Source organism: Balaenoptera acutorostrata, chromosome 3 (assembly GCF_949987535.1).
Source record: "Balaenoptera acutorostrata chromosome 3, mBalAcu1.1, whole genome shotgun sequence".
Taxonomy (NCBI): domain Eukaryota; kingdom Metazoa; phylum Chordata; class Mammalia; order Artiodactyla; family Balaenopteridae; genus Balaenoptera; species Balaenoptera acutorostrata.
This window is the reverse complement of record NC_080066.1, coordinates 135,661,790-135,678,310: the sequence shown is the minus strand read 5'-3', so window position 1 is coordinate 135,678,310 and position 16,521 is coordinate 135,661,790. Positions and strand designations below refer to the sequence as shown.

The 16,521-nt window shown below is 35.4% G+C and overlaps 1 protein-coding gene across 14 annotated transcripts in view; it reads right to left on the bottom strand.

The window, feature by feature from the left end:
• KTN1 (kinectin 1) overlaps positions 1-16,521 on the bottom strand; it is a 120,187-nt gene that overhangs the window by 72,253 nt on the left and 31,413 nt on the right. For 9 of the 14 annotated variants that reach the window (XM_057542444.1, XM_057542451.1, XM_057542448.1 and 6 more), the window contains exons 2-4: positions 6,100-6,652; positions 2,778-2,924; positions 1,209-1,379 (exon numbers count right to left, since the gene is read on the bottom strand). In XM_057542444.1, the coding sequence (XP_057398427.1) occupies positions 1,209-1,379; positions 2,778-2,924; positions 6,100-6,622 (841 nt within the window). In that variant the 5' untranslated portion in view covers positions 6,623-6,652. The remainder of the gene's footprint in view (positions 1-1,208; positions 1,380-2,777; positions 2,925-6,099; positions 6,653-16,521) is intronic. The other 5 variants (XM_057542445.1, XM_057542450.1, XM_057542455.1 and 2 more) reach the window with 1 other exon arrangement.

Sequence of the window (16,521 nt, the reverse complement as noted above, 5' to 3'; positions counted from 1 at the left end):
AATATAATATGAAATAATCACATTAACTAAAAATTTGCTCAACCTGCAGAATATTTTTTGTTTTCTTAATTGGAAATATAGTTGATTTACAATGTTGTGTTAATTTCTGCTGTACAACAAAGTGATTCAGTTATACATATATATATACATTCTTTCTTAGATTCTTTTCCATTATGGTTTATCACGGGATATTGAATATAGTTCCCTGGGCTATACAGTAGGACCTTGTTGTTTATCCATTCTATGTATATAGTGGTTTGTATCCAAACTGCAGAATATTAAAGTGCCAGTATACCCTTACTTAAAAAAAAAAAAAAAAATTCAAATGTCTAATATATGCTAGTATCTATACTAAATATGTTCACAAATATTCTCATTTAACCGTAATACTCACGACTTATGAGCCAAATTTTACAGATGAGAAAATAAGCTCGAAGACAGTAACAAAAAGGAAGTCTGATTTTACAAACATCAAGTATATACAAGCAATCCTGACATTTAAAACATCCATGCGCCAAACATCTCCTGACTCACCCACTTCGATTCCCCTAGGGTTCTTATATTAGGCAACAGCTGCCTCTCATTAAAAGCAACTGCCACCCATTAGACCCAAAGGTGCCCAGAGCTTTTAATACTTCAGCTACATTATAAGTTTAAAAAGGCAGTTGTGTGCATGTATGAAAACAAGGGGTATATGGAAACGCTGTACTTTCCACTCAATTTTGCTATGAACCTAAAACTGCTGTTAAAAAAAAAAACCTATTAAAAAAATAATATGGAGTTTCCTGGTGGTCCAGTGGCTAGGACCCAGCACTTTCACTGCCGTGGGCCCCGGTTCAATCCCTGGTTGGGCAACTAAGATCCCGCAAGCCACGTGACTCGGCCAAAATAATAACAACAACAATAATAGTAGTAGTAATAATAATAAGGCCGTTGTGAATTAGCATAGAAAACTCTCAGAGACAATAGTAGAAGGGAACAGATTACCAGACAGCAAAACAGCTATGAAACCTTAGGCAAGTCAAAGTCCAATGTCCAGCTCTACAAAATTGAGAAGGTGGATTAGAAAACTACCAATAAATCTTTTACTACAAAGATTGTATTAGTCTTTTGCAATTCATTGCTTCTATGAGAAAACACACTCACTCCATCAGAACTCAAAAATGTGTTTTTTTCAATACAAAAGATTGTCACATTCTGTGTATTACCTTTATCAGCTTCAATCTTCAGTTTTTTAGCCCCTGTTTTCTGAATTCCTTCTACTTGGTCAGGTTTAATCAGATCAATAACCTCTCTCTTATCCACCACAGGATTTGAATCAGCATTATCCATCAAAGGAATATAAGTTGTTGCATGAATAAGGGGTTCATCTACCAAGACTGCAATTTAAGTTCAACAAAATCATAATTACTCAGCATTTTTTATAACAGAGTAATTAAATAACATGTAAGCACAATTAAGTTTAATGATAAATGCAGTTATTTTCAAATCTCTGATACCAGCTCAATTTGCCTTTAAATTCCTATTTTATCATTTAACAACTCAAAACACTCTTCTAATTAAGAAATACCAGGTTCAATATTATTTTATAGCATATCATTTAGGTTACCTAAAGTGTATCACACATCTCCTCTAATAGTATCTGAAAATTTCTTCTTATACATCCCTATACATTTTAGTTAGTTCTCATGTTTCTCCTGATTTAACTAAGAATCCATTCACATTTAATTAGTGCTCAAGGAAAACTATTAATTTTCAATGTATGTTGGTACTTTACCGACCTCTTATTCCAATTGGTAATTCTTAACTGAGTTTTTTTCCTTGCTAGATACAAAAATTAGTCACTGTTGCTTGCAGATATCTTCTCATTTCTAATAGTTATGCCTCTAACTTACATGGTACATCTTACTACACTAGTTAAAACTTCCAGAAGCACATTAAAAGTGGAGGAAGGAAGGCTTCTTACTTTGTTCCTAATTTTAATGGGAAAAGTTTGAATACTGAAGTCTGATATCTGTTGGTTAGAGACACAAACTTCCACACCCATATGGAAGTCTCTCTATATCCCTACCTTAAAAAAAAAAACTCTGGGGCACATACAGTTCTTTCATTTAAAATCTATAATAAATATTTAATATTAACAAATATTTTGTGATAATATTTTTCTATACCTGATTGCTTGATATATCATAATTTTAATGCAAATAACAGAATTTCATCTTTTCCCTTTCCAATTTTACTATTTTCTAGCACTAGTTGATATCACAGCCCAATATTATAAAAATCACTGTTTAATCTACATAAATTTCATAGCTAAGTCTTCTGTGGACAATTCGGAACAGATAAAAATTGCTCCATCACTTTTAACTGGATGCTTCTCATACACACATGCAAATTATGTTTAATAAACAATTAGGAATGTAGGGTAATGATAAATTTAACTAATGTTCTCAAGCATAATCTTTATGTGATATTAAAAAGTACAAATATTTCAGGAATACTTTTCTTCTATAGAGTTTGGATGCTATTAACATTATTTTCAAAACTCAGTTAAGAATGAGAATATTTATAAATGCTTTTGTCCTTTTATAAATTTCATATAAAGGTCTTCACCACAAACTTATACCCTAACCATCTGTCAAAGCACCATGGACTTCTATTAGTATTAAAGCTGTTATGGTACACATTAAGCTGGAAATTAAAGAGCATGTGAGGTCTCTAGGTTCCTTGTCCTAGTGGACTTCTCTAGAATTAGTATTTATAAAATACGTATCTACACATTTCACCGTTTTCAGTCTTCTGCTTCTTTGATGAAACCTTCTTCTTTCCTGATCCACCTTCTTGTTTAGTCTCTTGATGCAGGGGTAATGATTCTTGCTTTTTTGACGGTGCCATAAGAGGGTCCACCTTTTTATCCTGATCGTCTTTATTAAAAATAAATGAAAAATCATCATAGCAAACAATGAACACACCAGAAAAGATTCAATTATTAATGAATACTTCCTAAAATGCTTTACCACCAAAATTTTAAACTCTGATATACAATTCTCTCACTTAACATTCTAGCTTTCTTACCCTGCCACATATGCTCTTTAACTTCATCAGGACTTTAGTACTTGCTCCTTCTTTTATATCCCATTTCTCAGCCACTCCTAGCCCTACTCAGCTTATAGGCATGGTCAAATCTCTTATCATCTTAAAAAATAAAACCCTTCCCACCACTGTAATCCCTAGCCTCCCACACCCATTTCCTTTTTATATTGACCAAAGAACAGTCTGTACTTCCTTTCCTACCAATCATTTCTCAACTAATTGCAACCGGATTTTTCTCTCTTCCATTATATCCATGAAAGATTTTACTCAGGTCCCTAGTGTCCAAAATGCCACATTCTATCAATAATATCCTTTAATCCTTATTTGAATTCTATTTAACATTTCATACTATTGGTCTCTACCTCTTTAAATTTCTCTCCTCTCCATTCCGTTAAGTGAAATAAGCCAGTCACAAAAGGACAAATATTGGATGATTTCACTTATATGAAGTACCTAGAGTAGTCAAATTCATAGACACGGAAAGTAGGATGGTGCTTGCCAAGAACTAGAGAGAGGGAAGAATGGGGAATTAGTGCTTAACGGGTACAGAATTTTAGTTGGGAAAGATGAAAAGTTCTTGAGATGGCTGGTGGTGATGACTGTGCAAGAATGTGAATGTACTTAATGCCACAGAACTTACACTTTAAAATGGTTAAAACGGTAAATTTTATGTTACATATATTTTACCACAATAAAATAAATAAAATTTAAAATTCAGCTCCCATGATAATTCTTTTCTTACACTGGAATATTCCTTTGCAGTCTCCTTTGTAAGCTGTTCCTACTGAATACCTTATATGCTTGTATTCTTCAGGATTGTGTCATTTTAAATACTTTCCTTGAATGATCTTCTCTACACCCACGACATCAACTACTACCATCATGCTTAAGGCTTCTGAATCTGTAGTCTAGCCTTATGCCTCTGTACTTACATTTCCTACTGCATCCTCCCTATGAAAATAGCCCCCATAGGCACCAGAAACACAAACTGAAAGCATTCTCCTCTCGGCACACATCCACTCTCTCCCCATTATTCCCTCTTAGAGCTATCAACATCTACCATTCAGAGCTTGGCTAATCTTCTCTACAAAGGGCTGAACAGTAAATACTCTGGTTTTGTGGGCCATTTAGACTCTGTCACAACTATTCACCTGCTGTTGCAGTGTGAAAGCCAGCCACAGACATACGTTAACACATGAGTGCGGCTGCATTCAAAAAAACTTGATTTATGGACACGGAGGTTTGAATTTCATATAATTTCCATATTTAACACAGTATTACTCCTTTAGTTTTTTTAATCCATTTGAAATATAATAAAAACCATTCTTGGCTCATGGGCCATAAAAAACGAGAAGCAGGCCAGATTTGGCTCACAGGTTGCAGTTTGCCTACCCTGACCTAACTTAGAACTTGGAAATTATCTTTGATCCTGCTTTCTCCTCTATCTGCCATGTCCTATGCATAACATTAGTCATGCCATTTTTGCTTTGCAGATCTCTCTAATCTCCTTACTATTTCTTCTGTCACTACCACAGTTCAGTCCTTCAACTTAACTCTGGAAAATAATACCCTCTTAACAAGTGTGCCTATGTTAAACACTGCCCTATGAAACTTGTCTTCCCTAGTTCTGCCAAAAATACCTTTCTAAAATGTAAATCAGACCATGTAAACTAGCCTGCTTGAAAATCTTCAACAATGGCCAAATTACAACATCCCAGCTCCTTAGCACTGTATACAAAAATCATCATGATCTACCCACCCCATTAGCTTTTCAGCTTTGTTTCCTACCACTCCCTGCCTCCCATTTCATGGTTCAACAATACACTGTACTCTTGCACCTTTAATGAATTTATGCATGATCTTCTGCCAGTGGGGAATGAGATCCCACTATTTGCTCGATGAAGTCATTCATTCCGGAAGACCCAGCTCAGGCACTGCCTCCTCTGTAAAGCTTTTGACCCACAGTCCCCATAAGCACTAGGTGTTTTGGCTCTGTACTATTTCTATACTTTGTATTTTTCTTATATAAGTCACATTTCTTTATTGACTTATATGTCCTTCTGTCCCCTTTACTCTTATTTCTCTAGTACCATGCTTGATCAGAGCTGGCAAGCAAATAATTAAAATCCAGTATAACTAACTTAATACTCCACAAGTTAAGATACAAAAACAATTTAATAGTGAACACAAGTCCCTTCATACAGAGCAAACCGTTTGCAATTTCAACCATCAGCACACCATTTCTCACGTCCTTTCTGTTGTACCTATTAAGCTCTCTCTTTGGAACACCCTATCCACCAAGAAAAACTAGCTAGTATTTATTCAACCTTTAAGATTAACTTCAGGCATTACATGCTCTAAGTGGCCCACCTTAGAACTCCAACACAGTTTAGACATACCTAGCTCATTATACTAAACTTTTTATATTATAATAACCTATTTCTGTTTGTATCTACAACTAGCATGAGGCTACCTTGAAAATGCACACTTCATCTCTGTAGTCCTAGTACCTAATATAATGCCTAGCACAAAACAGATGTATGATAAGTGTTTGCAAAATTAATCAAAGGTGAAAATGATATCTGATTTTTCTTTTCATCTTTAATTCCTATCACACTGATTAGAAAATATTGGTTGAAATAAATGTAAACATTTCTAACTACTGATATTTACAGGTCCTCAGTGGTTTTATATATTTCTATAATATATATAATATATATTTTATATATTTATATTTATATATAAAACAGATTTTATGTATTTCTACTAAAGGCCTTTTCCGCATTTGTAATGTGAAATTTAGTTTTAAACACTGTTTTATGCTCAGTACTAATTCTTTCTATCAGCAATTAATGAAAGCAAACACACAGTGAAAAGGATAATGATCTCGATTTCAGATTCAGTATTTAACATTTGTGTGCACACTTAACAAAGTATCTGAACTTCAAACTCTAAAGTTATTAAAACAAATATAATGATGCAATAAAATTGAATAGATTACAATACCGCTTCCATTTTTAGACTTCTTCTGCCCTGGTTTCTTCTTTGAGGCAGCTGCTTCCAAGGGCGGGGTGGGCTGTTTAGTAACTGGGACAGGTTCCACTTTTTTGCATGGAATCTTTGATACATCACTTTCTTTGGTGACCTGCTCTTCTAGTACAGGCTTGTGTTTCTTTTCCTTCTTCTTTCTTTCTCTAACACTACTTGAACTTTCAACCACATTCAGTGGAACAGGTACAACTTGCTCATCTTCCACAGCCAAGGCATCAGATAATTTAAAGTCCCGGGGTACACTCTCAGAATCAGATTCATGGAGGTTCCCATTTTGGAGTTCTTTCTTTTTATTCTTTTTCTTTTCTGCCTTCTTTTTATCTGTTTTGGTAGGAATAAGCTTTTGTTCTCTTTTCTGTTTTGCAAGAACTTCATCATATAATGTTTCTTTCATGAAAAGCCAGAAGAAGAGGAAAATTACTGTAATAACTACTGAAGGAATAAGAACAATAAAATATGTTGACTCATAAAACTCCATGGTGCTTTTGTTAATGTGATCCTATAAAACCTAAATGTGAAAGAAGAAAATAACAAAAACAAAAACCTGAGTCAGTCTTATTAAACACAAAAAACCTCTGTTCTTTCAAGTGGTATTTCATATTTAACCTGATCTACAAATCTGAACAGGTTAGTTTTTTAAATCACATACTTGATTACTTTGCCAACTACAATTTGAATATACTATTAAAAAAATTTTGTGGTAACTAGGAGTTTAACACAGCCTTCCATTTTTAAATCATGTGAAAAGGTTCTAACAGAAGGAAAAAAAACTTAGCCATTCATTACTTTTTCCAAAATATCCACTTTTGACACTATTAGTATTTAGTTTTCCTCTTACTGTACAATGTTCATGAATACTACTATACATGGAAATAAAGAGGCATTAACTATCACCAACACACTAGATATCCATTAAAAGTACCACACTCTTAACAGCAAAGAAAACAAAGGTGGTTCATTCCTTCACTTAAAGATTTAAGTCCATTCACAAACTGTGAGCACCTTTATTCCAGTTAACTAACAGCCTCATGACATGGTGGGATACAACAAGGATATGGAAATATAATAAAGTAAAAAATCAAAATGTTAGGATATGTCATTTGGCACTAAAATAAATTACAAATAAGATGCTTTTCTCAATTTTTTTCAAGGTACCTCTTACTGTAGAAAAAAGTTATACTGCAAAAACAAGGGCAATCACCATCCTCTCTTAATAATGTTTAATTAAGAAGCAAAATTTTTAATGGTATTAACACAACCCTGGACTTACTAAGAGAAGGTTTTAACAAGATGAAGGGGAAAAGGAATCATGTGCTAACAAAATACTAAAAGGAACTTTATACAGAATTGTTCTTCCCTGATAATTCATGAACTATCCAAGATTTTTAATTTATTAAACATATTTTACTGTGCCTGTTAGTGATCAACCAGAAATGCTTTTTAAAAGATGTTTTATTTTTGGTTTTTTGTTTGTTTTAACATTACCATCTACAGGATACAAAGCCTGTTCAACTTGGCTGGGGAGCTGGGGGAGAAAAAGGACAAAACAATGAGTCAGAACTCTACGGATTTTTGCTTTGAGGAAAGAAAAGAGGCTAAGGCACTTAGCAGCAACCACGGATGCTGAAAAAAGGTCAAGTCAAAGTCAGAGGGCTTTGCTGAACAGCAAGCTGCAGCCACATGCAACTTAGGTCTTAGGAGAGCAAAATCTATGATGAAGCAGAGCAAGAAGCAAACGTTCAGGGAGAAAAGAGGCCATGAGACCACAAGAACTCTGAAACACATATTCCTCAAATGTTCTGATGATTTTTCTAGTTCCCTTTTCCAGGTCCCACATGAGCCTGGAAGAATCATGATTTCCATTTTTGGATTTTTCAGGAGATTCCCTTCACACAATTCAATTCCCAGTCATGTGAGCTCTCTTTCTGCATCTAGGAGGAGCCCAACCAAAACACCAAGGCAAATTTAAAGTCAAGAAAATGTTTGCATTGCTTTAATCCAATATTCCTGATTCTTTATCCCAAGAAATTTACAAGGAAAAGCATGTATAAAGATGTTCATAGCAATATTACATACAATACAAAAAACTGAGATAGAATATACAACATCAGAATGAGTTAAATTAGCAAATATCAACTCAATAAAACACTGCTGTTAAAACTGTAAATACTGAGACTTTCTTAAATTCAATTAAATACTGAATAGTCAAAATCACAGTTTGACTTGTATGATCAAAACATCTCATGTATAATAGGTTATTAAGATGAATATGTAAATTAAAGAGTTGTGCCATAATCATGGTTGCAGACTCGCTTGCCTTAATATTTTAAATTTTGTTAGTTTAAGAGAAACTCATAAAATTTTCAATTCCTTGCTTATTTTTAAAAATGGCAAAATGAATAAGCACTACAGTATCAATCAATATACCATAGTTTTACATTATACCCATGGGCATAAGAGTAATATAAAGAGGGGAAAAAAGGTTGCAAAAGGAAACTGGGAATGAAATCCAGGGGAATACAGGGAAAAGAGCAAAGACAGGAAGAGATTTTTAAATTTGGGGGGTGGGAGCATAACGGAAAAATAAAAGAAACAAGTAAGAGAAGGAGAGGTTGAGACAGAATTAATTTAGCTCAAGGTGACAGGAATCAGGTCATCAAAATTTTCTAAGTCCACAGTAGCAATTCAACGTACGTTTGTTGAGTTAGAAAAACATGGAGACAAGCAGAGGCTCAGATTTTGAGATGATAGCGAAAGTCACCAATGTTAATTTCTTCCATATTATCACATTCCCTTTGTAATATTAAGGACCTTTTAACCTAATCACACCTTAAACCTTAATAGAACCCAATTTTAATGTAATTAACAGCTAATGGTGGTACAGATTTCTCTGTCAGGTGAACCAGGAGTGAGCTATCCATGGGATCATAAGAAACCAAGCCCAAACCACTGGCTTTACCTTTTATTTGGACATTTATCTTTCTAGAAACTTATGAAAGATACTGTTCCTCTTTCTCAAAACAAACAAAAAAGTGTACATACTCACTAAGGTGTACATATAATTTCAGAACATTTCGGACTCCCTGAAAGATATGCATGGATCCCAGGTTAAAAAAACCTGCTCTAGAATAAGAAATAAAAGTTTTCATCCCTGCCCTTCCCTACCCCCCAAAAACCCAAAAATAGATAACAGAATGGATATATATATTCTGTGTTTCATCTAAATATGTATTATGAATGCTAATCAAATAGTTTTAAGATTCTATTTACGTGCCTTCCTGTAACTTAGGTTTGTTCATACAAAAATTGAGCTGCACCACGGAGTTAAATTTTGTAAACTTCTCAAAAGGCTCAACAATCTGTTCATATTAGTGTAACAAATAATGTGAACACTAAAATTTCAAATAATATAATTGCTCCTTGATTTTATTTTTACAAGTTCAAGAGAACTACTTAATCAAAAAGGATAAAACTATATACATAATGATGGGCCCACTGTTTATAATGATAAGGCAATGAAATTAAGTATGGGACATCTACAGAAACATCACACATTTAAACATCACACCATCTGAAATAACACAATATAATGCTGTAAAATACATTACATAACAAACAAGCTAAAAATTATTTATGTTGATCACAATTAAATACATAGTCTGAGACTACAAAAAAAATGAGAATCATTACATTTTTAGAGTAAAATTACAAATATTTGTAACATTATAGTTCATTGTTCAACTTTTTAAATTTTTTCTACATTAAAACAGAAATTTAAGTAACCACACTGAATGCACAATATTACACTTTTAAAAGTTTAAATAAACACAAATTTAAAAAGAACCGTTACTTACATATTACAAGGAAAAATGGAAGCAGTTTGATAGGTATACTATTGAATTTCAAGTAAATGTAAGAATTTTGAAATCTCTTTCCTTACTACCACAGTATTTTAGTTACTCTTGCCTCTGACATCATTTTCTGTAAACTAAAACAACATTTAAAACAAATGACACCAAAAAACTAATTTTATAAATTATCTGGGCTTCAAGTGATAAAAGTATATCAACTGGAGTGACTCGAAAGAACCAGTAAGAAAAATTTAACAAAAATTCAAGACTGAAGTCTGAACAAACTGAAAGTCAATTTTTTTCCACTGATGTATACCGAACAACATACAAGCAAGCATATTTGTAAAGAGCTAGCAAAGATTCGAGGGAAAGGTAGTTTTCAACCCAGGAACACTTTATTTCTTAAAAGTTCCTGTATCATCTGTAATGTCTGAACAACTAAGTGAATACACCTTTAAAAGATATACAGGCACCAAGAGTAGCCTACAAGAGCTTTATTCAATGTACAACATAGTTATAATATTACCACAAGTAGCTGTGAAACCTAAGCTGAAAGCTCTTATCACAGGTTCTTTGTAAAAATAGAGTTCGTAAGTTAAAAAATCTATCTGTAACTGATCATGCTGAATCTAAGTATTCTGTATTCTAAACATGCCATGTTTCTCTTCCTTTAAATCCATAATAACATCTTATGTTGTTTTTTTAATGTTCAAGTTAATCTTTTTAAGGAAAACTTTATTTATGGAAGTACCATACATTGATAAAAAGTATATTCATGGACAAGTATCACTTAATCAGATTTCCATTACACAACAGAAGTTATCTACAGTATTTTCTGAACCCTTCTTGGTAAAATGTAAGATTAAGCGTTATGGTGTCACTAACCTTCAAATAAAGTATGCATGTCATATGCCTGATATATCCTGAAAAAAAATGAATTTTAAAATTGATAAACAGCAATATAATAAATCACTAAAATAAAGTCAAGAGTCTTGACTTTTGGTCCCAATTCTGCCTTGGCTCCAGGGGTCTCTTCTTACATAGGTCTAAAGTCCAAACTACTTAACATGATCTTGGAAATGCCAAGACAAAAAATTTAAGTGGTTCCAAGTTGGTGGTGCCCATAGTGCATGTGGCAGAAGTGAATGCACATCTTCTTTGGTATATTGCTCCCTCAAGCCAGGAACCTCAAGATTTCCAAAGAAGACTGTCATCCAGATAAGAACCCACAACACAAAATGACAGAACATGAGATAAGCCACCATGAGCAAGAGGCAACAAAAATAAACTAAGGAATCACATCCCTAAAGATTCAAGATGCTGGAATTAATAGATATAGATTATAACCTACACACATAAAGAAGAGGTAACTGGGAAAATGAGCAAAGAACAGAAACTACCGAAAGTAACTGGGTAGATACCAATCAATTAGGACTTCTACAAATAAAAATTACAATCAAAATTTAAAATCCAATGGATAGGTTAACATAGGTGCAAGGACACCAATTAAAATGACTAATTCAATAGGCTAAAAAGATCTGATGAGAGTGAATTAAGTCAATGCAGATAGAGGACAAGGCAACTATCAGAGCATGGTGAGGGACTTCCCTGGCAGTCCAGTGGTTAAGACTCTGTGCTTCCAATGCAGGGGGCGCAGGTTCAATCCCTGGTCGGGGAACCAAGATGATCCCACATGCCACTTGGCGTGACCCAAAAAAAAAAAAAAAAAAAAAGAGCATGGTGAAAGTGAGGAAGGAGTCTAAGACAACTCCTATGTTTCTAGCTTGGACGAAATCTGTAAATTATGAAATCACATATCAAGTTCAAGAATACAGGAATAGGGCTTCCCTGGTGGCGCAGTGGTTGAGAATCTGCCTGCTAATGCAGGGGACACGGGTTCGAGCCCTGGTCTGGGAAGATCCCACATGTCGCCGAGCAACTAGGCCCGTGGGCCACAACTACTGAGGCTGCGCGTCTGGAGTCTGTGCCCCACAACAAGAGAGGTCACGACAGTGAAAGGCCCGCGCACCGCAATGAAGAGTGGCCTCCGCTTGGCACAACTAGAGAAAGCCCTTGCATAGAAACGAAGACCCAACACAGCCAAAAAATAAATAAATAAATAAATAAAAAATAAAAAAAAAGAATACAGGAATAGGTTTTTGTCTGGGAGTTTTAGATATGATTTTGAGGAATATAAACTACAACCAGCTACAGGATATCAGCAGTCAATTGAGTAGACAAAATCAGCAGTAAGAAGGCACTACAGGTTCTAAATTGGGGAACCAAAAGGAACAATTCTCTAAAAAGTCCAATTTCCCCTCCTCCCTAGTATCAAATCTAAAAACCTTTGCCTTGTCCTTTGTATCAAACCTTCACTTATCCTTCAAAACACAGCCCAAATCACACCTATGAAAATATCTTTTCAACTACCATGTTCCACAACAGTCTAATAATTCACTTTGTATAGTTATTTAGCACCAATTAGTATATGTCAACATTGTTTTCCAGGGCATTCTGAATAAACAACAGTACAAAAGGCCACAATGCCTGCCCTTATAGGGCTAACATTCTACTAAAAAGAAGACAGTCCAGCAATATACAGTATATGAGACAGAACACAACCTGACACATTTGAGCAAGAACAATAAAGACAATGTGGTTCAAGTATAATGAACAAGAGAAAAAGTAGTAGAAGATGAGGTTAAAGAGATCATTTGAAGGGGGCAGGGGGCAGTGAACAAATCATGTAGTTTCTTACAGGCAAATGGAAGGGCTGTGGCTTGTACTCTGAGTAATATGGGAAACCAACAGAGGCTTTTGAGTAGAAAAAGGGTATAGGGAGAAGGTGACAGCAGGGAAAACTTAAGAGACAACTGAAGTAATCTAGGCAACAGATGATCAGAGCAAGCTGGTAGCAAGAGGAGTAGTAAAAAGTAGTCAAATTCCGAGTGCACTATGAGGGTAGAGAAAAGATGATTTGCTGAGGACTGGAATATGGGGTGTGAGAGAACAAGCAAAGACAAAGACAACTCCAAAGCTTTCAGACTAAGCCAAAAATAAGAGTTGCCCTTTACTGAGATGGGGGAAGTGTGGAAAGGACATGGTTGGGGTTAAAGACCAGGAGTTAGGTTTTAGACAGGTGGAGATGTCCAGCAGACAGCTAAACAAAGAGTGCTTAGGCAGGTGAGGAATACATGCTAAAAATATAAATTTAGTTGTACTCAGCATATAAATTATATTTAAAGCCATAAGCTTGGATAAAATCACCAAGGGAATGGGTATAAACAGAGCCCAGGTCTCAAGACAGAGCCCCTGCACAATTCAACAACAGGAAGATGAACAGGAACTTGCAAAGGAAACAGCGAAGGAGAAGCAGAAAGAAAATTAGGAGAATGTCACCCTGGTTGTTAAATGAATAAAGTATATCAAGAAAGAGAGATTAATCAACTTCGTCAAATGGTGTTAGTAAATAAAGTACAGTAAAAACTATTGATAGAAATTGACTATTGGATTTTAGCAACAGAGACATTAGTGGTGACTCTGACCAAAGCAGTAGAGTGGTAGTGATCAAAACCTGACTAATATGAAGTCAAAAGTGAGAACTCCAGCAGGTGTGAACAACTCTTTGGAGAAGATTTCCTGTGAAGTAATAAAAGAAATGCAATGGAAGCTGGAGGGGAATATGAGGTTGGGGCTTTGGTTTTTAAAGTTTTTAAAGACAGGAGAAATAACAGCATGTTAATATGCTGATAAAGATGATCCAGTAGAAGCGGAAAGACTGATGATGCAAGAGAGTGAGGGGTGAGGGACAATGTTCTCAAATGGCAAGAGGAAAAGAATTTGGTGTACAAATTCTGAAGAGACTGGCCGTAGAGGGAAACATAGGCAAGGAGGTAGATACAGTGTAGTAGTTGGTAAAAAATTATTCTCCTAATGCTATTTTCTTAATGAAATGGGAAACAAAGTGATTAGTTCAGAGTAAGGGTGGAAAGGGTGGCGCTGGTGGTCCTATAAAACACATTATAATTATTACATTGTTATTTTTTACTTATAAAATTTGTTCATTTTGATTGTCCACTTAAATTTAAAACTTTGGAGAATACAGGGTGCTTAGCAGTGTTGCACAACTAGATTCACTGACTTTAAATGAATTTATGATCCACCTGAGGAAGTACATAGTATCAATAAAACAGAGCATAAAAACCAAACCTGAGCCTCAATGAGGTCTACTCTTCCAGCTCAAGTACCTTGCCTACAGATACTTCTCCTCCTCCTAAAATCCTAGCGCATTTATTCTCTATGTACACATTCATAGCATTCTATGAGATAGGGGATAATTGTATAACAACTATAGGAAAGTAGCAATATGCTGCAGTGTGATAAAGATAAAAGAACAGAAAATAATGGAACTCAAAACCTAAAATAGATTCAAATTGATTTTTAAAAATTTAAAAATCAATTTATCTGATTGTTCAGATCAAATAAAGATATCCAAACAGATTAAAATTTTAAACTTAAGAAAATGTATAAAGTACTTGGAAGAAAACACAAAAAAATAAGTAGATTCACCTTATATTGTACAGCTGTATATGTTTAAAAGTTTATATGTGTATTAAGTGTACAATAAGAGTTTTTAAAAACTTCATTCTACAAATAAATAAGAAAAAGACACCAATGAGAAAAACAAATTATTAAGCATTTACTGAAATGGCCATCAAATATAAAAACTTATCTAAATTTCCATTCTCTACACCAAAAGTATAATGTCCCAGAGCCCACAATACAATTATAAAATTATCTTTTAAAATAAGAGGAAAAAGATTCAAAGCAACCAAAAGATAAGATAATCTAGCAAATCAAACACTGAGTTGCCTGACATGGGAACTCCATTAACAACAGCTTTTCTAAAATTAACTTTACAGATTACACTGAAATCTTAAAGCTGAGGTGCAATTTCTACTTGTAAACTGCAACACGTACTTGTTTCTATGACTCACACCTTATTAACATACCCTTTAAGTTATTTCAGCAATACCCGTTCTAGAGAACTGCTACCCCAGTCTGAAACAAATCCAACTAATACCAGAGATGAGTAATGAAATTTCATTTCTCCATTAGTTATCATGTCACAACACATGAAACTTCTATTTCGTTTTTTTTAAACGAAACTTACTTTTTTTTCCTTTAATACAAGACTAGATAAATCAGTTTGAACAGCTTCTCCAAGAAAATGAAAAGGATCTGTGTAGCTGGTAGCTGCTGAGAGTTATACCAATATCTTTCAGACTTTTGCTTACCCATCAAGCCCCAACTAGTCCATTTTCCCAGGAAAAGACACTGCTCATTTCAAAACATATCCACAGGACTTCCCTGGTGGAACAGTGGTTAAGAATCCGCCTGCCAATGCAGGGGACACGGGCTCGAGCCCTGGTCCGGGAAGATTCCACATGTCATGGAGCAACTAAGCCCGTGCGCCACAACTACTGAGCCTGCACTCTAGAGCCCGTGAGCCACAACTATTGAAGCCCACGCACCTAGAGCCCGTGTCCGCAACAAGAGAAGCCACTGCAATGAGAAGCCCGCGCACCACAACGAAGAGTAGCCCCCGCTCACCACAACTAGAGAAAAGCCTGCACACAGCAACGAAGACCCAATGCAGCCAAAAATAAACAAATCAATAAGTAAATTTAAAAAAAAAATTAAATGAATAAATAAAAACATATCCACAGGAAATAACCTGGTTAAAAGTTTATTCTGTAAAGAAAGCTAATTTATGATAAATTAGACAAATTAAAAGCTTTAATACCAAAAATTTAGTAATACATTTAAATAATCAGTATTTCAAATCAATATCATCAAAATTGTTCAAAAATTGGGCCTCCCTGGTGGCGCAGTGGTTGAGAATCTGCCTGCCAATGCAGGGGACACGGGTTCGAGCCCTGGTCTGGGAAGATCCCACATGCCGCGGAGCGGCTAGGCCCGTGAGCCACAATTACTGAGCCTGCGCGTCTGGAGCCTGTGCTCCGCAACAAGAGAGGCCGCGATAGTGAGAGGCCCGCGCACCGCGGTGAAGAGTGGCTCCCACTTGCCACAACTGGAGAAAGCCCTCGCACAGAAACGAAGACCCAACACAGCAATCAATCAATCAATCAATGAATAAATAAATACCCAAAGTTAAAAAAAATTGTTCAAAAATTAACACTGCGGCTTCCCTGGTGGCGCAGTGGTTGAGAGTCTGCCTGCTAGTGCGGGGGACACGGGTTCGAGCCCTGGTCTGGGAGGATCCCACATGCCGCGGAGCGACTGGGCCCGTGGGCCACAATTGCTGAGCTTGCGCGTCTGGAGTCTGTGCTCCGCAACAAGAGAGGCCGCGATGGTGGGAGGCCCGCGCACCGCGATGAAGAGTGGCCTCCACTTGCCACAACTGGAGAGGGCCCTCGCACAGAAACGAAGACCCAACACAGCCAAAAAATAATAATAAAAAAATAAAGTAAAATAAATTTTAAAAAAAAAACAAAAACAAAAA